Source organism: Acomys minous (genome assembly GCF_964271855.1).
Source record: "Acomys minous genome assembly, chromosome: 4".
NCBI lineage: Eukaryota > Metazoa > Chordata > Mammalia > Rodentia > Muridae > Acomys > Acomys minous.
The window spans coordinates 11,720,759-11,746,958 of record NC_140486.1 but is presented as its reverse complement, the minus strand read 5'-3'; the positions used below and the strand labels follow the sequence as shown (position 1 = coordinate 11,746,958).

At 44.7% G+C, this 26,200-nt stretch overlaps 1 protein-coding gene and 1 pseudogene across 4 annotated transcripts in view; one reads left to right on the top strand and one right to left on the bottom strand.

Annotated features, from left to right (window-relative positions):
* The window catches only part of KATNAL2 (katanin catalytic subunit A1 like 2), a 79,735-nt gene extending 53,629 nt beyond the window's left edge, over positions 1-26,106 (bottom strand). Inside the window, exon 1 of one of the 3 annotated variants that reach the window (XM_084779566.1) lies at positions 25,948-26,106. In XM_084779566.1, the coding sequence (XP_084635692.1) occupies positions 25,948-25,998 (51 nt within the window). In that variant the 5' untranslated portion in view covers positions 25,999-26,106. Of the gene's footprint in view, positions 1-25,646; positions 25,911-25,947 lie in introns of those variants that run through there. The other 2 variants (XM_084779567.1, XM_084779568.1) reach the window with 2 other exon arrangements.
* Positions 825-1,321, top strand: LOC311595901 (small ribosomal subunit protein eS24-like; annotated as a pseudogene). Its single transcript has one exon. The product of its transcript is annotated as a small ribosomal subunit protein eS24-like (transcript).
* Positions 26,107-26,200: the final 94 nt, after the last annotated feature.

Sequence of the window (26,200 nt, the reverse complement as noted above, 5' to 3'; positions counted from 1 at the left end):
TATATTCCAGTAAGTTATTTTTCTCTCATTGTTTTAACAAAAGAACCCAACAACATAAATCCCTGCATACCTTGTTCGATTGGAGAATTTTAATGTTTTTCATTTATCATTGTAAAACCAAGGACAATTTTATAACTTTTTTGTACATAGCTGTTACATGTAGGGCAATCTGTCTTTAAGTAGGGGTAAATACTCTTGAACAAAATGACCCTAGATAGTTTTCCCTTCAAGTCAAGCGTCTTGTTGTTTAAATAAACTTCTTGTTTAAAATGAAAAAAAAAAAAAAGAAAATTCAAATTGAAATAATAATGGGGAGAAGTCGGGCGTGGTGGCGCACGCCTTTAATCCCAGCACTTGGGAGGCAGAGGCAGGCGGATCGCTGTGAGTTCGAGGCCAGCCTGGTCTACAAAGTGAGTCCAGGACAGCCAAGGCTAACACAGAGAAACCCTGTCTCAAAAAACCAAAAAAAAAAAAAAAAGAAAGAAATAATAATGGGGAGAAATTTTCAATAAGATGAATAAAAAGCTTACTGGAAAATCTCACCAACAGAATAAATCTTGAGGAGGACAGACAAGATGGAGGAATTAGTACACATAATCAGAAACAACGATTTTTGTTGTTGCTGCTGCTGCTGTTTTGAGACAGAGTCTCTGTGTGTAGTCTTAGCTTTCTTGGACCTCGATATGTAGACCAGGCTAGCCTTGTACTCTAAGATCTGCCTGCCTCTGCCTACCATGTCCTGGGATTAAAGGAATACACCACCATACCTGGTCTTTTTTTTTAAACATATGAACAGAACAGGCAAGATTTTTGAGACACCTCTGCAGCTCAGGCACCGTAGCCATCATGAACAACACAGTGACGATCCGGACCAGGAAGTTCATGACAAACTGTCTGCTTCAGAGGAAACAGATGGTCATCGATGTCCTTCACCCTGGGAAGGCAACAGTACCAAAGACAGAAATTCGGGAAAAGCTGGCCAAAATGTACAAAACCACACCAGATGTCATCTTTGTATTTGGATTCAGAACCCACTTTGGCGGTGGGAAGATGATTCTCTAGATTACGCAAAGAAGAATGAGCCTAAGCACAGACTCGCAAGACATGGCCTTTATGAGAAGAGAAAGACCTCCTGGAAACAGCGAAAGGAACGCAAGAACAGAATGAAGAAGGTCAGGGGGACTGCAAAGGCCAACATTGGTGCTGGCAAAAAGTGAGTGGAGATTGGACACAGCCAAAGGACTAGATCTGCGGTGACTTGATCAGCTGTGATGTGCACATTTCTAAGAGGACAAATAAACTAAAAAGCTTTTAAAAAAAAGATTTTTGAGACACCATAAAAAGATAAAATCTACAAATTAGGAGCACAGAAGATGGACAACTTCATGTCAAAGGCATAGAAAATATTTTCAATAAAGCCAGAGCAGAACATTTCCAAGTCTTGGGAAAGACCTCTCCAATACAAGAGGCGTACAAAACCCTAACTAAATGATCAGAAAAAAAACTCCCCACATCATATTACGGTTAAAATTCTAAATGTACAGAACAGAAAGTATACTGCAATGTGCAAAAGGAAAACACCAAATCCTTTATAAAGGCAGGCCTATCACAGTAATAGCAGATTTCACAACAGAACTTTAAAAGCTGGAAGGGCAAAGAATGATACATTTCAAATCCTGAAAACCAGAGTTACAACCCAGAGTGCTGCGCCCGACTGCCGACTGCCACAGCTGACGGAGAATCAAGCCAGCGCATGATGAAGGCAGCCTGGAGGGATTTATGACTCCTAAGCCAGCCATGGTGGCTGCAAGAAGGACCGCTTCAGGCTGAGGAGCAAAACGTGCTGTGTTATATGCACCAGGGCTCTCTAGAGGAGCAGGAAGAAGATCGACTTCACATCTGAGACACGAGGCAGGCCCTTTCCAAGTCTGCGGGGACTCTCTAAACATTGGGCCACCAACCGAGGAAATATATTTGATCAGGATGAACAAAGAAGGTGAAAACTCAAATTCAAACAACAACAACAACAAACCCTGAATCTTGAGATGGAGGGAACTCCAGGTCCTCAGTTGATCTGAAGAGTTTACTTTCTCAGAAAGCCTGGCATGATGGCACATGCCTACAATCCCCTGGGGCAGAAGCAGGGGGACACCAAGATAAAAAGTTACACACTGCTTCACAATGAGATCCTGTCTCAAAAAAGAAAGGGGTGGGGATAGCCTAACAGAGAGACATATACAGTTTTTATTGCATTCCTGGTAGCCATTCCAAAGCTACCCAAAAGTATTTCCTTTTGTTTGTTTCTCATTTACTAAAGTCATGGTTCCATAGTTCTATTCTCTGTGGCAGAAGGTAAAAATTACAGAATATCCTTGAATTTAGTTGGGTAAAATTCTATTTGAGATCGGGGCCACTTTAAAAATGGCTTCCAGCTGGGCATGGTGGTGCACCCCTGAAATTCTAGCACTCAGAAGGCAGAGGCAGGTGGATCACTGTGAGTTCAAGGCTAGCCTGGTCTACAAAGTGAGTCCAAGACAACCAAGGCTACACAGAGAAACCCTGTCTTGAAAAACAAAAACAAAATGGCTTCCAAAGGGCTGGATATATAGCTCAATGGTAAAACACAAGAGGCTTCCAGTACCAGGAAGAGGAGATGGCGCTTCTGTATTACAGATACTGTGAAGCAGCTTATAATTGGGGTCACTAGCTTTAAAATAAAGTAACTTTTACTTTAAGACAATATATTTCCCAGCACTCAGGAGGCAGAGGCAGGCAGATCGCTCTGAGTTTGAGGCCAGCTTGGTCTATAACGCCAGTACAGGACAGCCAAGGCTACATAGAGAAACCTTGTCTTGAAAAACCAAAAAACAACAATGATGACGATGGTGATGACAATACTTTAAGACAATACAGATAGAAATTTGCCATTTAGTACAGTAGAAAGGAGATACAGAAAAAAACTAGTGGGAAATAACTAAGATGAGCTTCTGTGCAACACGAATGTGGTTGTTCTGGTTTCATATCTGTTGCTGTGATAAATACCCTGAAAAAAGCAGCTTAGAGAAGAGTGTTTTTGGCTTCCAATTCCAGGTTAAAGTTCATCACAGCATAGAAGCCAGAGCAGCAGGAGCTTGAAGCAGCTGGTCACCAGCCATAGCCGAGGATGGAAAGGAAAGCATGCAAGTGCACTGTTTGTTTGCCTGCCCCGCTAGCTTTCTTCCTCCTTATGTGGTCCAGGGCCTCCTGCCTAGGGCACAGTGCTGGGTTCTCACACACCAGCCAAAGCAGTCTCTAAGAGGCATGCCCACAAGTCGATCTGATCAAACAATTCCTTGATTTAGGTGCTTCCCAGGCGATTCCAGGGTGCGCCAAGCTAACCGGGCACAATGGTATCACAGAATTGTTTGTGGGTTTTTCTTTTGTTTTTTGTATTGTTTTCTTTTTGATTTTTCGAGACAGGGTTTCTCTGTGTAGCCTTGACTGTCCTGGACTCTTTGCAGATGAGGCTGGCCTTGAACTCACAGCCTCTGCCTCCGGAGTGCTGGGATAAAAGGCATGCGCCACCACCGCCCGGCTGTTTGTGGGTTTTTAATAGAATGTCGTTTACTCTTTGACAATTTTATACCTGCCAACCCCTTACCTTGGTCATCTGAGCCCCATTTGGATTTGTTGTTATTGATGTTGTTGTTTGTTTTGCTTCTGTTTTAGTGGTTGAGGCGAGCTTTCCCTCTGTATCCCAGGCTAGCCTGGAACTTGTTCTCTATCTCAGGCTGGCCTTGAACTCCCAATCCTCCTGCCTTTGCCACCATGCCTGACTCACAACGTTTAAGTTAATGGTGTGAAGCCTGCCACATCTACAGTATCGTTCTGTTCATGCCCTTCGAATTAGCATGGAAAACCATCTTCTGAATTAAAACCTAGGAGTGAGTGACCAACAAACAGTAAATTGAAAGAATGAGGGCATGCCCCAGAAATGGACACAATCAGACGCTCAATTAATTTCTGTCTGCCAATGAAAAGAAGGCCAGGAGTGAAGATCTAATCTGGGGGTCTTGTTTGTCTGTCGCAGTGATCTGGTTATTTATGTCTTCCTTCATGCCCTTTGTGGGCCATTGTGCCACAAAAACGCCTCCACTATCAGATTCAAAATTGAATCCTATGATACTGTAGCCCGAGGAAAAGGAAGCACTGACTATAATTCCCAGCTTCAGACTGCAAAGACAGTTAGGAAACGCTGTTGCCTGTGTTCCACGGGCAGCATTAGTGCTTTCAATTTCCTTTTACGGGTGCAGTGGAGATTAACTTGCATGAGCTCGCTTCATTTCTGTACAAGATCTAAATTTTACACTGAGATTTCTACCTCAAAAACAAGGTGAAGAAGGACACATCTCGTTTCAAATCCTTTTTATTACAGTTCGAGTCCACAGTCCTCACAACTAATATTCATTTCAAAGCTTGAGTAGATGTGCCTATGGGTTCTGATCTGGTTTTGTTTTCTGATTACTCCCTGATTCTACCAAGAAAGTTCATAAATTTCAAAGGCTCTAAAGCTACAACTAGAATGTTCCAGAATCCAGGAAAGAGACTATTGTATTTGATACAGAGCCATAATTGATGAACTGAGGTCCTGAATATAAAAACAAATTTTGAGTTAGACCTGGCAGTGGTGGATACCTGTAACCTCAGCTTCTGGGGACGCTGAAGCAGAAGGCCACGTGTAAAGCTGCCTCGACTATAGCCTAGGCAACTTAGCCTATCCAGAAAGAGCAAACAATTCCTCGGGTTAGCGGCTTCCCAGGTGATTCTAGGGTGTGCCAAGCTCACTGTCACAATGGTCTTGCAGAAAGAGAGCTGACAATGGAGCTCAGTGGTAGAATGCTTGCCTAGCATGCCTAACTAAGGCCCTAAGTTCAACAAGAGGCACCGAAGAGGAGGGAGCCATGTGTGTAGAGGCTGCATGAGAAACGCCCTCCATAGTCTTGGGTATTTGAACCCTTGGTCCCTGGAGTTGGTATTGTTTGTGCAGGTTTAGGTAGCACAGCCTTGTTGGAGGAAGTACATCACTAGAGGAAAGCTTTGAGAAAAGAAAGGAAGGAAGGAAGGAAGGAAGGAAGGAAGGAAGGAAGGAAGGAAGAAAGGAAGGAAGGAAGGAAGGAAGGAAGGCCTTGTGTCATTTCCAGGTCATTCTCTCTGCTTCATGCTTGTGGTTTAGGGTGTGAACTCTCAACCTTCTGCTCCGACTGCCATGCCTTTCCTGTGCTATCCCTGCCACTACGGACTCTAACCTCTGTGAGCCCAGGTGAACTTCTTTTATGAATTACCTTGATCAGCCGGGCATAGTGGCACATGCCTTTAATCCCAGCACTCAGGGAGGCAGAGGCAGGCAGATCTCTGTGAGTTCGCAGCACTCAGGGAGGCAGAGGCAGGCAGATCTCTGTGAGTTCGAGGCCAGCTTGATCTACAAAGTGAGTCTAGGACAGCCAAGGCTACACAGAGAAACCCTGCTTCAAAAAAACCAAGTAAATAAGTTGCCTTGATTATGCTGTTTTATTACAGCAACAAAAAGTAGCCAATACAAGTACAGACTGGTTATTGGACTTTGGAGTTCAGAGAAGAAATATAAAGCAGGAAAGATGTCCTTACCATACTATTGCTTTAAACACTGAACAAGATTTAGAATAAAGGTAATAAAGGTCGTTTACATTGCTTTCAAAAGTCCACACCATAAGTCCAACAGGAATACACACTGGAGTCAGACATGATATACACCTGTAATCTCATCGGGAGGTGAAGCCAAGGAAATCAACGTTCAAGGGCAGCCCTGGTTATGTAAGACCTTGTCTCAAAAAGGAGGGAGGCAGAGAGATGGCTCAGCGATTAGAGGCATTTACCACTAAACCAGCACCAGAGTCTGATCCCTTTGGTATACATGAGAGAACTGATGCCACAATTTTCCTCCAACTTCCACACACACAGGTGCATGTGCACACACATCTTTAAATACTAAACCAAAAGCCAAAAGTATGAATGAGGATGCTCCCCATCAGCTCATATGTTTGAATACTTGTTCCCGGTTGGTGGAACCGTTTAGGAAGGATTAGGAGGTGTGGCCTTATTGGAGGAGGACAACCTTATTGTCACTGATGTGATCTCTGAGGTTTCAAAAGTCAGCACCATTCCCTGTCAGGTCTCTCTTTCTCTGCTTTGTGCTTGTGGATCAGATGTAGACTCTCAGCTACTGCTGTCACCACGCTTGGCTGCCTGCTGCCATGCTCCCTGCCATGAGGGTCTTGGACTCACCCTCTGAAACTGTAAACTCCAAATACACCATTTCGTTTATAAGTTGCCTTGGTTGTGGTGCTTTGGCACAGCAATAGAAAAGTAACTAAGATAGAAATTAAAAGACATTCAGATACAGTCTGAGTTTCTCTGGTTTAAGGGAATGTAACGGGATTCCTTCTGTTACTGGTCAGTATGTATGCACTCTCTCTGCTCCCTTGCACCCTTCTGGCTTAGTTTTGTTTTGCGAAGCAGAAACTCACAGATAACTAAGGCTGCCTAGATTCACCATGTAGTACAGACTGGCCTGGAATTACCATCCTGGCTCCACTTCTCAAGGCTAGAGTTATGAAGTATGCTACCATGCCCAACCATCAGTTTTTAAGACTGAAAACTCAATTAATGATTTTTTGAATTGCAAAGTTATAGCACTGAGAATATTGAAAGCAGTAATAGCAGTCAAGACCTTTTAATCTAATACATCCTGATAATTCTAAAAACTTTGAGACAAGGTCTCAGTATGTAGCTCTACCTGGAACTCTACTATGGAGACTTACAAAGACACCTGCCTCTAGCTCCTGGGTGCTGGGATTAAAGGCCTGTAACCCAAGGCTCAGAGATCTGATTGATTGGGGGTGGGGGGAGCAGGGCCTCGCCCTAGCCAGGCTGGCCTAGAACTCGCTGTATAGTCCAGACTGCTACTGAACTTGCAGCAGCACTCCTGTGTCAGCCTTCCAAGTACCTTGATTATAGGCAGAAGGAACTAACTGGGTTATATTTACAATTTTTAAATGTATGTGTGTGAGCATGCGTGTTGTGAATGCAGGGGACGCAGAGGCCAGCCCCTTGGGATTCCCCTGGGGGAGGGGTCACAGGAGATTTTGAGCGGCTTGCTGTGAGTGCCTGGTAAGTGCTCTGAACTGCTGAGCTACCTCTCTGGCCTCTAACTCTACATTGTAATAGTAAATAAAATGTAGGCCTTCTAGCCTATGGGTAGGCACCCTCCACACAGTGTATCAAGACCCTCTGACATAGGCCTATGGATAAAGTAATTGCAACACATAACCATCTCATCCATTCAGGAATTTTTTGTTGTTGTTTTTGTTTTTGTTTTTCAAGACAGGGTTTCTCTGTGTAGCCTTGGCTGTCCTGGACTCTTTGTAGACCAGGCTGGCCTCGAACTCACAGCGATCCACCTGCCTCTGCCTCCTGAGTGCTGAGATTAAAGGTGTGCTCCACCACGCCTGGCTTTTTTTCTGTTTTTTGTTTTGTTTTTGTTTTTGTTTGTGTTTTTGTTTTGTTTTGTTTTTCAAGACAGGGTTTTTTTGTGTAGCTTTGGCTGTCCTGGACTCAAATTCACAGCAATCCACCTGCCTCTGCCTCCAAGTGCTGGGATTAAAGGCATGAGCCACCACGCCCAGCTTTTTATTTACTTTTTATATTATTATTGCTATACAGACTAGGCTAGCTTGGAAGTCACAGAGATCCACCTGCTTTGACCTCAAGTGCTGAGGTTCCTAACCCTACTATACTCGGCTAGGAAGAATGTCTACAATGTTTATCTTCAAAGCATCCATACATAGGAAGGCAACTGGACAGAGGACCACACTTTTTATCTGGAGACACATCCCTTTTTCTCTCTAGTTTCCCACTTCTGTGCTTACACTTAACCTAGGCTATTGGGATTCAGTTTCTTTTCCTCTCTCTGGCCTGAGGTATGTGCAAATTCCTTGGATTTCTCATAACCCAGGTTTTGTTTTGGGTTTTTTTGTTTGTTTGTTTTTGTTTTTTTGTTCTAATATGAGGATTCTAGAACTCACTAAAGTGGGTTTGGTAAGAGTGGTCATCAATCCCCATGGAGTTCTGGTGAGCTAACCAATCAGTAAGAGGCAGCAAACAGGCTCTGGCCAGGGCAGCCCACCAACAGAGACGGATGGGGAGGGCATGGCTCACAGCCTAAGCAGAGCCCAGAGGTAAGGGTGGGGTCTCATGCTGGCACTTGAATCAATCTTGGACATCAGCATGCAGCAAAGGTCTCTGCTCGAGGGCCAGAAGCTGACCTGGCCAGCAGTGAACTTGAGGAACAGTGGTCCACCTTGCTGCGGGGAAGGGGTTGCACCAAGGACAGTGATAGCAGCTGAGAGGGCGCTTGGCACACTGCTGAATCTGCAGGCCCGCCTGGCTGCCGGCGCTGACCCTGAGAAGCTGTGGTGGTATCTGAAGAAGTCCTAGCTTGTTCTCACCGCTGGCATTCTTGTGGAGACCAGTATCAGAAACAAGTTGCTTGGCTCCTTTGCCAAAGACTTGGCAGCCAAGTGGAAAAAGCTGCCTCTTCTAGCCCCAGCCTTGAGCCTGACTCACAGGACTTCTAGGAGAGCCAAAGTAGAAAGCATCCCAGGAACACTCTTCAGGAGAACCATAATTCCATGGCCAACTCGAAAACATGACAGCACCCAAGAGCCACCTTCATAGCTGAGAAAATGGACAAAGGACAGAAAGCCGGAGCGCCAAGGACCTTATACTAGAAGCCTCATCGCTGGGAGCCAGGACACCAGCTTCTCCCCAATACTAGGGATCATCTCATGGCCATGGACCAGGCCTCCTCATGGTCACCTGCCCTCTCCTAGGGCAGTGACCCACAATCCATAGAGAATCCTGGCCCCGCCTCTCCCTGCCAACACCTGGAAAAGGCCACACCAACACCTTCTGATACAGGTAGGACTCAAGAAGGTCCCCAGGGGAGAAGTCTCACAAGGAAGAGCAAGAACAGGAAGTCAGCCTGGAGGATAGGGAGAAGTTCTTTTCTTTGAAAGACCAGAAATGCCCTCAAGTCCTTTTCAAAATCCAAATAGCCAAGGCTGCCCTCTAGTGGGTGACAGGAAAGCAACAAGAAAGGGGCAGGAGATCGCTAAAAGTTCGCCCAAATTCATATGGCCTCAGACAACAGGCTAGAAGTCCAAAGAGCTTGGAGGGAACCCAATCTGACCCAAACACACCAGGTCCAAACTGCTTGAACAGAGGAGAGACAGAGGTAGCAGACCAGCTTTCTGAGGCAGAACAGATTTCAAACATATCCAAGTCACAGAAAGAGAATCCACATAAACCCCCATATACCCATATACCCAGTTGGCATGGAAGGTCTTCACCTATGACCCAGCTACTAAAGAAAAAGGCAAAGAAAACTTTAGCCTCCACTCGAGGAGAAAAAAAGTTTAAAGGTAATTCAAAAAGCACTAGTAGAACTGGGCATGGTGGCCCATGCTTTTAATCCCAGCACTCAGGAGGCAGAGGCAGGCAGATCACTGTGAGTTCAAGACCAGCCTGGTTTATAAAGTGAGCCCGGGACAGCAAGGGCTACACAGAGAAACCTTGTCTCAGAAAGAAAAGAAAAGAGCACTAGTAGATGGCCCATGGTGGCGCACGCTTTTAATCCCAACACTTGGGAGGCAGAGGCAGGCGGATCTCTGTGAGTTCGAGGCCAGCCTGGTCTACAAAGTGAGTACAAAACAATCAGGGCTACACAGGGAAACCTTGTCTCGAAAACAAACAAACAAAAACAAAAAGCACTAGTAAAAAAAGGGGGGGGCTTAGTTTTATTTACCTACTTACTGTGCATGGAAACAAGCCAGGGACACTGTAATCTGTGAAAGCAGATGGGGCAAGCTGAAGATCTCACCAGAGGCCACAGTGCAGCACTACCCTGCACTACCCAGGCTAAGGCCAACAGTAGTCCGCTTCTAACCAGGTATAAAAACACCCTCACCCCAGGAAGAAGAAGAAGAGGAGGAGGAGGAGGAGGAGGAGGAAGAGGAGGAGGAGGAGGAGGAGGTGGTGGTTAGTGGTTCTGGTCATAGACTAAGTTCCCAGCACTTAGAGGCAGAGGCAGGCGGTTCTCTGAGAGTTTGAAGTCTGCCTGGTCTGCAAAGAGAGTCCAGGACAGCCAGGGCTGCTACACAGAGAAACCCTTCTCGAAAAACAAAACACAAAACAAAACTGCAGGTGTATTGTGATGCTTCCAGCCAGGGTAATCTTCCCAAAGGGGGTGGCTGTGCAAACAGTGGTGCAACCTGAACTTCTCAGAAGTGACAAGACTCCCCAGTAATCCTGTCCTTGAGCCAGCTCTGCAGGAAAGCACGCCTGCTCAGCTGTGTGGCATGGAGAACCATAAGCAGGAAGTACCTGAGGAAACAGACCAGTTATGGGAAACTCACTCACAAAGACTTTAAGGGAAAAAGGCTGAGAAACAGTTCAGGTGGGAAGCGGAGACACTGACTACACCACCCGATCAAGTTCCAAGGAGGCAGACATCTTCAATGGGGTGGGGGCGACAACAGCAGTCTCTGGCAAAGCCATCATCCTACCAGCCCCTCCCACACAGGAACTACCCCCGCCAGCAGCGCCAGCAGCAGGAGCACCTTGAATCCCACAGTTCATACCTGTTCCGACACCAGAAGGGTTCTCACCATGTCAATGGTCAACATCAGGAAATCCACTGCTCAGCAAACTGCCCTGCTCGTGGCCAAGTACATTAAAGATTAGAAGATGGGGGCTGGAGAGATGGCTCAGAGGTTAAGAGCACTGGCTGCTCTTCAAGAGGTCCTGAGTTCAGTTCCCATCAACCACATGGTGGCTCCCAACCATCTATAATGTGATATGATGCCCTCTTCTGGCCTGTGAGTGTATACGCAGGCAGATTACTGCATACATAATAATAAATAAATAAATAAATAAATAAATAAATAAATTTTCTTTAAAAAATAAAATGTTTAAAGATTAGAGGACTGGACCAAAGATAAGCCGAGCCCTCCCTGCAGTGAAATCCCAACAGGAACTAGAATTCCTCTCATGATCTCAACTAGGCCTCTGAGCCTGCAGTTTCCCAGGGTGTGACCATCTTCCCACCTTACAGTGCTGCTCACTGTTAAATGCCTGCTTTATAGACAGTAACATGATTTGCATAAACAAATATCTCTGGGTTGCACTGGAAGAAGCAAGAAATTACTAAAACATTACAGATGAGAGTTTTGGCTGGCAGTGGTAGCACACGCCTTTAATCCCAGCACTCGGGAGGCAGAGGCAGGTGGATCGCTGTGAGTTTGAGGCCAACCTGGTCTACAAAGCGAGTCCAGGACAGCCAAGGCTACACAGAGAAACCTTGCCTCAAAAGAAGAAGAAGAGGAGGAGGAGGAGGAGGAGGAGGAGGAAGAAGGAAGGAGGAAGAAGGAAGAAGAAGAAGAAGAGGAGGAGGAGGAGAGTTTTGCTAAATCTCAGACTAAAGAAAGCTATCTTAGACTCCCAGTGTCCTGAAGTTCAAAACACTGGCAAATTTTTTACATATTTATTTGAAGCCTGTTAATTTTATCTTTTTTTTTTTCTTGAGAAATGATCTCTATTATGTAGTTCTAGTGTTCTTGGAATTCACTATGTAAACCAGGTTGGCTTCAAACCCACAGAGATCTACCTTGCTCTTCCTCCCAGGTGCTAGCAGTAAAAGTGTGAGCCACTACACCTGGCTTTATCTTACTTTGTACATCTTCACGAACTATATTTGTATTTAACCCTTTTTCTAAAATTCATTTTTATTAATATCAATTAATTGTACTAAATAATGGATTTTCAAATGACCTTATATTCCTGTATATCATATACTTTGATCACATTCATTTTTTTTATTACTGTCACTTGTTCCCCTCTCTCTCCCCTTCCTACCCCTTATAATTTTACTTCTGTCTTAGGGTTCCTATTGCTGTGATGAAACACCATGATCAAAGAAACTTGGGGAGGGAAGGGCTTATTCCGCTTATACGTCAGAGCCAGGTTTCATGGAGGCATTTTCTTAAATGAGGTTCACTCCTTTCGGATAATTCTAGCTTATATCAAGCTGACATAAAACTAGCTAAGACAATATCTTCCTTAAAAATAAAAGAAAATCTAGATTCTGCCTGGAGAAGCAGCCAGCATTGCCTTTCTGACTTCTGTCAAGCACTATGACGGTTTCGCCCACTTTTCTGCATAATTTTGTTCCTTTGTGTATTTATACATTTCTTTGATAAATATGAGTATATGAAGACAAGAGGAGAGGCTGGAAAGATGGCTCAGTGGTTAAGAGCCACTCTCTCCTCTTCCAAAGGACCAGGGTTCAAGTCCCAGAAACCATGTGGCAGCTCACAGCTGTCTGTAACTCCAGTTCCAGAGAATCTGACACACTCACACCAATTCTCTCACACACACATATACACAAATTAAATAAATAATTCTTCTAAAGAAAAGATAATGGACTAGAGAGGGCTCAGAGGTTAAGAGCACTGACAGCTCTTCCAGAGGTCTTGAGTTTAATTCCCGGCACCCCCATGGTGGTTCACAACTATCTATATTGTGTGATCTGATGCCCTTTTCTGGCCTGCAGGTGTACATGCAGGCAGAGCACTGTATACATAATATAGATAAAGAAATCTTTAAAAAGAGAAAAAAGAAAAAAAAGAGGGCCAGGCATGGTGGCGCATGCCTTTAATCCCAATACTTGGGAGGCAGAGAGCAGGCGATTTGATGTGAGTCTGAGGCCAGCCTGGTCTACAAAACAAGCCTAGAACTACCAAGATAATACAAAGACACTCTGTCTTGAAAAACTGAAAGAAAGAAAGAAAGAAAGAAAGAAAGAAAGAAAGAAAGAAAGAACGATAGTAAATAGGAAAGAAATAGAAAGCACAGCTCAGTGTAAGGGACACAGGCCAGGCTGGCAGCACACACCTGCAGTCCCACGGCTGGAGATGCAGACTCAGGAGACCTACACAGTGGACTGAAGGCTACAGTGAGTTGTGTAGTTGTTGTCTCAAGGGACAAAAACAGAAGGGAACTCTCCAAGCCCCTCCTCTTTCCCATAATGAAGCTCTTGCTCTCTCTTGCCTGCCTTTGAGTTCAACTCTGCTAAAGGCAGGTATTGGTGGACTCTCAAGCCCTGACAAATATTGTCTTTTCGTGTTCTCATATGGCTGGTTTCCACTTGATTCCAGAAATATTTATCTATGGTCCCTTGTCTTGCCATGATCCAGAAAGCCAGGAAGACCAGGAGTAAAAGATAACTCTCTGAAAGCCAGGCATGGTAGCGCACGCCTTTAATCCCAGCACTTGGGAGGCAGAGGCAGGTGGATTGCTGTGAGTTCGAGGCCAGCCTGGTCTACAAAGTGAGTTCAGGACAGCCAAGGCTACACAGAGAAACCCTGTCCCGAAAAAGATACATCAAATTTGATAGAGTTAGTTTCAGGATACCCAAGGCTGTTACACAGAGATAGCCTGTCTCAGAAAACAAACAAAGAAACAAATAGCCAATGCCCTTGAAGCCACCTTTTTCAAGGACATTTACTACTCCCAAAGAGTTGTGGCCAAGCATCATGGTGTACCCTTTTACTCTAAATTTGAGGAAGCAGAGTTTGGCAAATCTCTGTGAGTTCAAGTATAGTCAGGGCTACATAGTGAGACCCTATCTCAAAATAATAATAGTAATAGTAATAATAATAATAGTAAAATCTAAGACACTGAGTAGCGATACCAACTTCTAAGTGCTCCACTCACAAAAGCTGTATGTAGGACCCAGCAAGTCAAGAGACCTAGAGACATCAAGGGCTCTGTCCTAGAAATAAATAAAAGATGTCAAGGTGCTTCAGCCAGTTTCCTATTCCAGTGTTGCTTGGGGTATTTTATTTGTTTGTTTTTTGTTTTTTGTTTATTTAAGGAAACTTAATTGCTTTATTTAGATTCCAATTTCTGGATGGCTCAAGAAGTGTAAGTATTCTGGACAACAGAAGCCAGTAAGGCTATGCTTAAAGATCTCTTTCTGCCACATCTTTCTTTAGGATTGCTATTTTATTGTCGCCCTTTCTGTCACACGGGATGTGCACATCAGGTGTCAAAAGGTACAATGCATTCTACAACCAAGCACCACTTTCTGTACCTGAACAGGCAAAGAAATTACACTGAACATCAGCATCTGGCGGTATTTTTTTAGGGGAAAAAAAAGAGACTAAAATGGGTTTAAATTGATTAACAGTATTAAGTAACATCTAATATTTGATACTACATGATTCAACACAGCTGTACAATACAATTATACAAAATGTGTTAACATCAAAGAATAAAACCAAAATTAAGACAGCAAAGGTAAAGGGGTGGAGGCATGCTCCACCACTACCTGGTGACCGAGGCAACTTATAAAAGAAAACAGTTAATTAGGGGCTTGCTTACAGTTTTAGAGGGTGTTTTAGTCAGTGTCCCGTTGCTGTGAAGAGACACCGTGACCACAGCAACTCTTATAAAGGAAAACATTTCCTTGGGGCTGGCTTACAGTTCAGAGGTTTAGTCCACTGTCAGCAAGGCAGGAAGCATGGCGGCATGCAGGCAGATAAGGTCCTGGATAGCAGCTGCGAGTTCTGCATCGGGATCCACGGGCAGCAAGCAGAGAGAGACGCTGGGCCTGGCTGGAAACCCCAAAGCCCACTCCCACACCCACTCCAACAAGGCCACACCTTCTAATTCCTGTCAAGTAGTGCCACTCAGTAACGAGCGGGCATTCAAATATATAAGCCTATGGGGCCCAATCCTATCAAACCACCACAAGTGGTAATTCTATGCCCACTGTGCCTGGGAACATGGCAGCTGACAGGCAGGCATGACATGCTGGAGCAAAAATAAGAGCTTAACATCCTGATCCAAAAGTTGGAGACAGAGGGAGAGACTGGGCTTGGCATGGGCTTTCTGAAACCTCAAAGCCATCCTCCAGTGTCACACCTCTTCCGGCAAAGCCACGCCTCCTAATCCTTCCCAAACAGCTCCACCAACCAGGGACAAAGCATTCAAATATAGGAGCTTATGGGGGCTGTCCTCATTCAAACCACCACAGCTACCACACCAGGTAGGAAAGATTGTTTTCACGGTACAAAATATAAGCAACCATGAAGGGAAAGACTGAGAAAGTCTTTATGAAAACTTTGCATTGTAAAAAATCCATTCTAGGGGCTGGAGAGACGGCTCAGAGGTTAAGAGCACTGACTGCTCTTCCAGAGGTCCTGAGTTCAATTCCCAGCAACCACATGGTAGCTCATAGCCATCTATAACGTGATCTGATGCCCTCTTCTGGCCTGCAGGCATACACGCAGGCAGAGCACTGTATACATAATAATAAATAAATAATTTAAAACAGAAAAAAAATCCATTATGGGAGCTGGAGAGATGGCTCAGAGGTTAAGAGAACTGGCTGTTCTTCCAAAGGTCCTGAGTTCAGTTCCCAGCAACCACATGGTGGCTCACAACCATCTATAGTGAGATCTGCTGCCCTCTTCTGGTGTGTACACATGCATGCAGGCAGAGCACTGTATAAATAATAAATAAATAAATCTTACCAAAAAATAAAAATAAATAAAAGATTCATTATGACACCAGATGTGGTGGTGCAGCCTTCAATCCCAGCACTCTGGAGACTAAAGGAGGCAGATCTCCTGAGTTCCAGGCCAGCCTGGCCTACAAAGCAAGTCCAGTACAGCCAGGGCTGCACAGAGAAAGCCTGTCTCATAAAACAAACAAACAAACAACTAAGAAAAGGTGGATCTTCCCATCTGAAAGATCCAGATTAGAAGTGGGTCTTCCCACTTCAAATGATTTAATTAAGAAAAATACAAATCCCTCACAGGTGTGCCCAGGCATTTGGGTTTAAGCTAACTCCGGATATGGTCAAGTTGACAAGATGCCTGGCCAAGAACAGCGTCACAACAGGATTAGGAAAGTAGGGATAGCAGAAGGACAAGCCTGCTTTTCCAACACTTAGAGCTGAGAGTTCAGTCAGGGGCATTTTCAGCAACACTTTAGTCTGAAGTCAGACTGGACTACAACTGACATGATCTCACAGTGAGGACAATGAAAAACGAGACTATTTTCCCAGAGTATTTATCAGGGCAGTAAGGAGCGTGATCAAACACTGAAAGAACATAGTGTGACTCTGTCTCACAAACCAACTAAACACCAAACTATAACATCATGCTGCTACACAGTCCTAGGTGAAGACCTGAAAGAAACCAAATCAGCACACTGGAAGATGCTCCCACATCCATGTTTATTGGGATATAAGGAATCAGTCCAGATGCCCACAGGGGGGAAATGGACGAAGTGGATACCAATATACTGGTGTTATGGCATAAAGGAAGACCTGGGGGACAGATCTATTCTACATCTGTCTATTGGGGTTGCTGTATACATGTATGCACTTCTCAGAAGTCATGGAGCTATATGCCAAGGAGAAAAAATTTTACTTCATGTTAATTTATTATGAATAAAGGTTAAGAATAAAATTACATTGTTTAAAGGAAAATGGGCAAAACTGGAGATTATCATGCTAAAAAAGTCAGAATCAGAAAGACAAATGTCAAATGTTCTTTCTAATTTGAAGAATCTAGATTTTGTTTTTAAAGCAGAGTATGTAGTGTAATTCCAGCACTCAGAATGCTGACGTTGAACTGCAGAGTTCAAGTCAAGCCTGGGCTATATAGCAAGTGCCAGGCTAGTCAGGGCTCTCCAGCAAGATTCTGACTCAATACATAAGTAAGAGACGGTTTAGGGAGAGCAAGGGACCTAGCAGAAGGGAGACAAAGGATAAGATGGAGAGTTGTAAGGATGGAAATCTACTTAAACTACATTCTATTGAAAATGCCATGACGGAGCCCACTGTCTTGTAAAGTCAATATATGTAAAGAACAGAGACATTCAACATAGGAATAAAATAAAGGAACACAGAAAGAAGAAATTATTCTCTTCTGTGTAAAGAAATATAAAAAGACATATGCTATGATGACATGGAAAGGAGTAAGACACTGTTGATGGCTGTTTCTTCTACAGCATCACAGAGCTGTTTCCTCCATAGCGAAACATTCTCTCCAGGAGAAGGTCTGTGCTCATGAGACTCAGGAAGTCAGCAAACCTCCCAAGTCTGGGAAAAACTGAAACTTACAAGCTTCACTAGCGTCCCTTTGCAGAGCAACAGCTGCAGAAAACAACTGCTGGGGAGTGGGCCGAGCGGTGCAGCTGCTGGGAGGGGATCCTCTGACCTGCCATCTGCAGGGAAGTGAACGGAGCTGGAGACCATCATCTTAGCCAAAGTGTGGCAGAACCATAAAAACAGCACCGCATGTTCTCGGTAGCCTGCAAGCCGTGCAGAGAGCTCCAGGTGCCCGGCTTTCGGGAGTCCTACATTGGGGTGGGCCTTGCAGTGATGCAGATGCTTTCGGTTCATCTCTGGTCTTGGAGCCCTTTACCCATACTCTTGTAGTAACCCCAAGAAAAACTTATTGGTTTACCAAGTTGGGCTTAGGGACCCTCGTTACTTTGGTCCACTGTGGGGTTCCTTTCTGAGGTGAATAAGTGTGTGTCTGTCTTTGTGTGTGTGTTGCATTCTGTATCCCTGTGCTGAAAAATGTCACATAGCATATGAAAAAAGCTGGGCAAGAGCCAATTGTAGGAAAGTGGCGCTGATATTTCTTGTCATTTTTTTCAAGACAGGGTTGGTCTGGACTTGCTTTGCAGAGCAGGCTGGCCTCAAAATCACAGAGATCTGTCTGCCTCTGCCTCCTTGAGTGCTGGGATTAAAGGCGTGCACCACCATGCCTAGCTGTGCCTTTTTTCTTTCTTTTGGGTTTTTCGAGACAGGGTTTCTCTGTGTAGCTTGGCTGTCCTGGACTCTTTTGTAAACCAGGCTGGCCTCGAACTCACAATGATCCACCTGCCTCTGCCTCCCGAGTGCTGGGATTAAAGGCATGTGCCACTACACCTGGCTGTGGCACTGACTTTTTATCATACACTTTTCTCTTTGTTTTTGAAACAAGGTCTCTTACTATGTATCCCTAGCTGGCCTGGAACTTGCTAAATAGACCAGGCTGCCCTCAAACTTCCCATAACTCTCTTGCTTCTGTCCCAAGTGACAGCGTTACAGATAGACATGCAGATGTGTGCCAGCACCTTCTGAAAACAAGCTATTGCTTGGCCCTGCTAGCTTTCAACTCTCAGGGGTCCTTCTACACCTCAGGCACCAAGCACCAGGATTTAAAAAGTGGCTATTGCTCTGAGCCTGTTTGCTGAGAGGGCCAGGCATGGTAGTGTATGCCTTTAATCCCAGCACTTGGGTGGCAGAGGCAAGTGGGTGTCTGTGAGTTGTAGACCAGGACAGCCAAGGCTACACAGAGAAATCCTGTCTCAAAAAACCAAAAAAAAAAAAAAATAATAATTAATTAAAAAATTAAAAATAAAAGGAGCTGAGAGTTCTCCATCTGGATCTGCAGGCAGCAGAAAGTGAGAGTGTGCCATGGGACCTGGCTTGAGCATTTGAAACCTCAAAGCCCAACCCAGTGACACACTTCCTCCAACAAGGCCACGACTATTAATGCCACTCCCTAAACATTCAAATCTATGAGTCTGTGAGGCCATCCATCCTTATTCAAACCACCATAGTATCGGCCACCCTCTTCTGGCCACCAGGAGCACCTGTTTCCACTCAGATCAACATATACATATGAAATAAGGTAGGGGGATCAGAGCAATGAGTTTCAAGAAACATACACAGTCCAAGTGTGGTGGCGCACACCTTTAATCCCGCCCAGAGGCAGGTGGATCTGAGCTACAGAATGAATTCTGGATAGCCAAGGCTACATAGAAAAACTCTGTCTTGAAAAACCAAAATGAAAATGAAAAAAGAAACATACATGGGTAATCAACGCGCTCCTGAAATTTAGAACCTTCCCAGCGTCACAAGCTATCCCCCCTCAGCCTGAATGGTTAGTAGCAGAACCCTGCTCCTTACGGGGTTCAGGCCTGGTTCTGGTGACTGGAAGCTGCCTTCAGTTCCTCATCACACTGGCTTCTAAGCAGCAGGGCACAGCATAGCAGCTTGCTTTGTCAGTCAGCGAGTGTGACCTCTCTGCATGGAGGCCGTGGGGGTTTTGTAATCTACAGGAACATGTTTGGCCATAATTTCTTCTTTTTCTTTTTAACTTTTTTTAAATTGAAAGATAAAACCATTCATATAACATCTCAATTGCTATCCCATCCTATGCATCCTCCCATTCCTCCCTCCCTCCTGCTTTCACCCCATTCCCCTTCCCTATGACTGTGACTGAACGGGACCTCCTCCCCCTGAATATGATGCTAGGGTATCAAGTTTCTTCTTGGTAGTCTGCTATCCTTCCTCCAGTGCCATCGGGCCTCCCCGTCAAGGGGACATTGGCCATAATTTCTTTCTTTCTTTCTTTTTTTTTTTTTTTTTTTTTTTTTTTTTTTTTTTTGTTTTTCGAGACAGGGTCTCTCTGTAGCCTTGGCTGTCCTAGACTCACTTTGTAGACCAGGCTGGCCTCAAACTCACAGTGATCCACCCGCCTCTGCCTCCCGAGTGCTGGGATTAAAGGCGTGCACCACCACGCCCGGCTGGCCATAATTTCTTGATACACATTTTTCCTCCCCACGTTCACCCTTGGACATGAACTGCCTTTCTCTGGGTTGTGCCCTCCTTTTTTTTTTCTTCAGTCATTTTTCTATGTGTCTCAGTTCAGATCACTTCTACTTTGAGCTCTTCAATTCACCAATCTACCTCCTAAGCCATCCAGAGAGTGTGACATTCAGGAGCAGATCTGTACTTTTCAACTCTTGATGTTCCATTTTATTCGTTGTTTGTTTTCAAGACAAGGGCTCTCTATGTAGACCAGGCTGGTCTTGAACTCAGAGAGATGCACTTGCCTCTGGCCACTGAATGCTAGGATTAGCCTGGTGGTGGTGGTGGTGGTGGTGGTGGTGGTGATGCATGCCCTTAATCCCAGAACTCAGGAGGCAGTGACAGGCAAATCTCTGAGTTCAAAAACAGCCTGATCTAGAGAGTGAGTTCCAGGACAGCCAGGGCTATACAGAGAAATCTTGTCTCAAAAAACAAACAAACTACACAGAGAAACCCTGTCTCAAAAACAAAACAAAACCAAACAAAAACCTCCCTGGTTTCCATTTTATTCTTATCACACCTTGTGCTTTTCTCCTTTTTGTGACCATGTTTTTCTTTTAATCCACAAATATATTTTGACAGGTGTTTATTTATGTGTTCGTCTTTCCTGCATGCATGGCTGTGTAGCATGTATGTGACTGGTGCCTGTGGAAGCCAAAGAGGGCATCAGATCTTCCAGAACAGGAGTTGCTGGCAGGTATGAGCCCCTATATAGGTGCTGAGAACAGAGCAGCAAGAGCTTTTAATTGCTGGGCCATTTTTCCAGCCAGGTGGTTGTTGTTTGGCTTGGTTTTTCGAGACAGGGTTTCTCTGTGTAGCCTTGGCTGACCTGGAACTCTCTTTGTAGACCAGGCTGGCCTCGAACTCACAGAGATCGGCCTGCCTCTGCCTCCCAGGTGCTGGCATTAAAGGTGTGCGCCACCATACCTGGCTAGCATTTCATTTTATTTATGTTCTAGGTTTTTGTTTTGCTTTGAAACATGGTTTAGCTATTTAGCCCAAGCTCATTTGGAATTTAGTATATAGGCTAGGCTACCCCTGAACTCTCAGCAATCCTCCTGCCTCTGTGTCCAGTGTACTAGGATTGCAGTGGTGCAAAATAATGTGCAGCTTCTTTTTTTTTTTTAAGATTTATTTTTTGGGCTGGAGAGATAGCTCAGAGACTAAGTGCACGGACTGCTCTTCCAAAGGTCCTCAGTTCAATTCCCAGCAACCACATGGTGGCTTACAACCATCTATAATGTGATCCGATGCCCTCTTCTGGCCTGCAGGCATACATGCAGGCAGAGCACTGTATATGTAATAAATCAATCTTAAAAAAAAATTTATTATTATGTATACAGTGTTTTGCCTGCATGTACACCTGCAGGCCAGAAGAGAGCATCGGATCACATTATAGATGGTTGTTAGCCATCATGTGGTTGCTGGGAACTGAACTCAGGACCTCTGGAAGAGCAGTCAGTGCTCTTAACTTCTGAGCCATCTCTCCAGCCCATTTATCTGCAGTTTTTAAAGCCATGACAATTTGAAAGATGCCCACAAGGCCAGAGAAGTGGTCAGCAGTGAAGTAGTTAATCTTCCTTGTGTAAGAACAGAGCAGAGCATAAAACATGAGTTACTTAAAATTCAGCCTAGGTTTCTGGTGATTTAGAACTTGTTTAATTAGTATTTAGAACTGAACATTGTTTATAGCTATTGGTATTTCAATAGATGCTTAAATGTTTTGAACATTTAAAGTTTAATAAGCCTTGGTTCTTTGAAGGAAAACTCTGAGGTAATTAAATTTTCAATTACTTGTTTTTTTAGGGACCCATGCAATTAATAAAAGCTAAGGCATTTAACACTCATTTTAAAAGTTAGTCAACTGTTTTATCAATTAGCTAAACATATACTAAAAATTTTTAAAACAAAAGGCTCACCCTAGGAAAAGCAGAATCATCTTTAAAAAGCACATGAGAAAAAAGTGCATAGCCCTTACCAGTGAAGAAGTGTCTTTTCCCCAGCTGCAACCGGGTGAGAGAAAGGAAGACTGGCTCCGTGTCCCAGTTATTGGCAGTTTACTCACCCATGAGTATGTGGATCAGGCTTTCGAAAAAAACATTCCTGGGCACTAATCCAGTCATTATTAATTCCTGATTGTGTGTTCACATTTAAAACACTGAAGTCGGAGGCCGGGCGTGGCAGTGCATCCCTTTAATCGCAGCACTCGGGAGGCAGAGGCAGGTGGATCTCTGTGAGTTCGAGGCCAGCCTGGTCTACAAAGTGAGTCTAGGACAGCCAAGGCTACACAAAGAAACTCTGCCTCAAAAAAACAAAAACAAAAACACTGAAGCCATTGCTCCTTACAACCTGCCTGGTCTCAAAGAAAACAACAGTGGCAGAGGTACACAAATTGGATACAATCCTTTTGTTTGTTTGTTTGTTTATTTTTCTTTTTTGAGACGAGGTATCATTCAGGTATCTCAGGCTGGCATCACACTCACCATGCAGCTAAAGATGCCCCAATGAACCCCGATCATCGACCTCTCCCTCCTAAGATTACAAGTACTCACCATCATCCTCAGTTACGTTGTGCAAGAGACGGAACCCAGGGTTTCCTGCATGCCACGGAGGCACTCTACCAACTGAGCTACATTCTCAGACCCTGGATATAGTCTACTTTTAATTAAAAGTAAAATTTTAAAAAAAAATTTTTTTAAATACTTATTATGTATACAATATTCTGCCTGCATGTGTGCCTGCCCACCAGAAGAGGGCACCAGATCTCATTATATATGGTCAAGAGCCACCTTGTGGTTGCTGGGAATTGAACTCAGTACCTCTGGAAGAGCAGACAGTGTTCTTAACCTCTGAGCCATCTCTCCAGATCCTACACACTAAAATTAAAATACTATAAGAGAGCCAAGTGCTGTGGGCATGTGCCTTTAATCCCAACACTCGGGAGGCAGAGGCAGGCAGATCTCTGCGAGTTAAGGTCAGCCTGACCCACAAAGTGAGTCCAGAACAGCCAAGGCTACACAGAGAAACAAACAATCAAAACTGTAAGCAAAAATCTGCCATCCAAAGTGACCAATAGTGTCAGTTATTTCATAGAATCTTGTCATACAAATCTGTATTTATCAAGGTTCTTCAGAGAGACAAAACCTGTAAAATATACCATATATGTACACACACACACACACACACACACACACACACACACACCGCAGATGGAGGATGAGGCATCTCTTGGTATCCTGGGGTGTCTGGGTGTCAGATGGCAGAATCTGTACATCTCGAATATCTGATGTAAAATGTAATAAACAGTATTTGCATATAACCTATACATATCCCCCTTATCCCTGTCATCTCTAGATTGCTTATCCATTATAAATTCCTCCTAAAGGAGGGGAGAGAAAGGAAAGGAGTGAAGGGGAGGAAGAGAAAAGAGAAAATTATCTTAAAATATGTTACACTGTTTTTCAGAACTGAGGGCATGAATTCCTTTGGTCTAAGTAACCTATGACAAATCTGAGACCACACAGGGCCACAGGAGACACTTGGGAACATTCTGGACATCCTAATACAGTATACGAATTAGGTGATCACAGTTCTTGTGGACAGCTAGTTCTCTTTATGAAGAATTAACCGGTCTCCTCCTCCATCTATACTGTCTGCCTTCCTCAGGACCTCTAACCAAAGCATCCCCATTGCATGGACATCTGAGCAGAGCTAAACACTGCGTGAGCGCCATCTAGGGCCTGAAACAGAGCAAACAAACAAGACTTAAACCTTTGTGTTCAAGCTTCAGAGAATTTGTTTCTGAGAGTACGTTACATACCAACAACAGATAATAAATCAATTACAGTTGGATAGCATATTTTAATGTACAGACTTTATGGAGCTTGGATATAGGTCTGACCAGAAAGAACGTATCTGCTGCCAAGGGACATGAAGCAGAAAGCAGTATGGATGAACCCTGGGACAGACAATTTCCTGTAGTGGTTCATAGGTCCTGTCAAAGTTTAGGTTTCTTTTTCCAAGTATAATGGAAAGCCATTTAAACGATCCCAGGCAAAGAGTTACATTCAATAAATACAGGAGAGAGGCAAACTCACCGGGGAACAGAGAAAAGGCTACTGAGGTGACAGCGCATAAGGACAGCAACAGCAACCTGCACTGCTAAAGGTACGTGACAGAAGCAGAATGAGGAATATTTGTTGCTGTTTTCCTTCTGTAAGGAACTGCGGGTGAGAGTCAGGAGGATGAAAAGGATATAGGTGTTGACCAGGAAAGTTAGGTACAGAGCAAGTGAAGACGAAGACACTGCAGCTGGCCCACTGGCTCTGCCAAGTACCAAACCACTGTCCTCACCGTACAGTGAGTGGAGTGGGTGAGGCATGGTTTGGAGTCTCCCCACACATAGATAGAATTGAAATCATGGAGACATTTAGGACTGTGCCTCAAACCCTTGGAGCTCTAGCCAGGCGTGGTGGCACACGCTTGTAATCCCAGCACTCTGGGAGGGAGAGGCAGATGGATCTCTGTGAGTTCAAGGCCAACCTGGTCTACAAAGGGAATGCAGGACAGCCAGGCAATACAGAAAGACCCTGTCTGGAAAAACCAAAATAAACAAACACTTGGGGCGTGTTTATGATGCCAGTTTCACAACTCAGTCACTGTGTGTTTCATCAAACCCCACTGAAGCCCAAGAACATGCTTTTGTTACTAGGTAACGCTTCTGATTCTGATTCAGGTGGTTCAGGCTCCGAGTGGAGTGGGCTTAAACGCGATGCCTGGGTAGGGCAGTAGCAACAGCAAGGGTATCCAACTCTTTCTAGAACTTATAGAGGTTGGTGGGTAGAGAGGGGGCCTAGCAGAAGGCTGTGTGCTTTATGTGTGTGGAATTAGCACTTCAAAGAGCAGAAGGAGCTGGGGAGATGGTTCAGCAGTTAAGAACACTGTGTGCGCGTGTGCACACGCACGTACACGGCAGCTCACAACTATCTGTAACTCCAGACCCTGGGCTCCAATGCCTTCTTCTGGCCTCTGTGGGGACTGAACACAGGAGGCGCACAGACACATGTGCAGATAAAACACTCAAATACACAAAATAAGTTTGTGTGTGTGTGTGTGTGGTTTTTTTTTGTTTTTGTTTTTAGAAGCTAAAAGACACCAGGGCAGTGATTCACAAGCTTACCTACACAATGAAGTTGTCACCTGTGGAGCTTTACAAAAATTATCAATAAAAAGAATCTGTCCTGAATCCCTGAGTAGGCACCAGATGTCCGTATTTTCTTAGCTTTAACTCTGTTCGCCTTTCCCCCAGCACCCGCCTCTCCTGAGTACCGACAGTATTGTTTCCATGCCCTGCGCCTGTAACACGGTAAGCTTTCGATTCATGTCCACTGTTGTGGAAATATTGCTGGCAGTAGCTGACAACCCAGACCACAGGATACCATGGGGTGTATTGTAAATTCACAAAACCCTCGTGTGAAAGGATCACACTCAGTTCTCTTACTTCAAATGGAGAGGGAGGGCTGACTTAATGCCTGTGAGCTCAAGCCTTGGTAATGAAACTGAGGACCCAAATCTAAAATTCTACCTTCAGCTCAAAGCTTTTTTTTTTTTTTTTTTTTTTTTTGGAGGCCCGGTAAAAGGGTTTCAACAAACCAATTTTTTGTTTTTCTGGTTTCGTTTGTTTTGAGACAGGGAAAACCCTCCCTGGCTGGCCTGGCACTTGCTATGTAGACCAGACGAGTTTCGAACTCACAAGAGACCAGCTTGTTTCTGTACCCCCTTGGTGCTGGCATTAAAGGCCTGGGTCACCATGCCCAACTCAACAATCTCATTTTGCGCACTTGAAACTCACATCAAGAAGCAGCCTAATCTGACCTTCAAAATCCAATTTCCTTTGTCCTTTCACAAACCGATCTGCGGCCCTGTTTCAAAAAGTTCAATGTCATTCCCAAACTCTCCATGGCTCGCCCCAAAATTTATCCTGGAAGGGATCACCACTTCAAACACAGCCTCTTTCGCCAAAAGAACCTAAGGCCACCGCGCTTGCGCCACTTCGGCGGCCGCCTCTGTTGCCATAGCAACTGGAGACTCGCGAATCTGCCTGTTGCAGCAAGAGTTCCTAGTACAGTCCTGTTTTGGGTGGCTTTCCTTACCGCCTCCCGCGCCTGGTGCGTGAGTTTGAGAGTCTGGTAAGAAAGCTCCATTAGACAGTGAGTCGAGGCCCACGAAGAGAGAAGAGCCCGCCACCAGCCGACCTGTGTCTAAAAACTGCTTGCTGGAAACCCGACGCTCAACCAGCCCGCCCCTTTCGTGATTGGCCTAGGCCCACACGTCCCAGCCAATCGCCGGCTACAGAGGGATTCGTTAACGAATCAATCAAGGTTACGCGAAACGTTTGATCCAGAG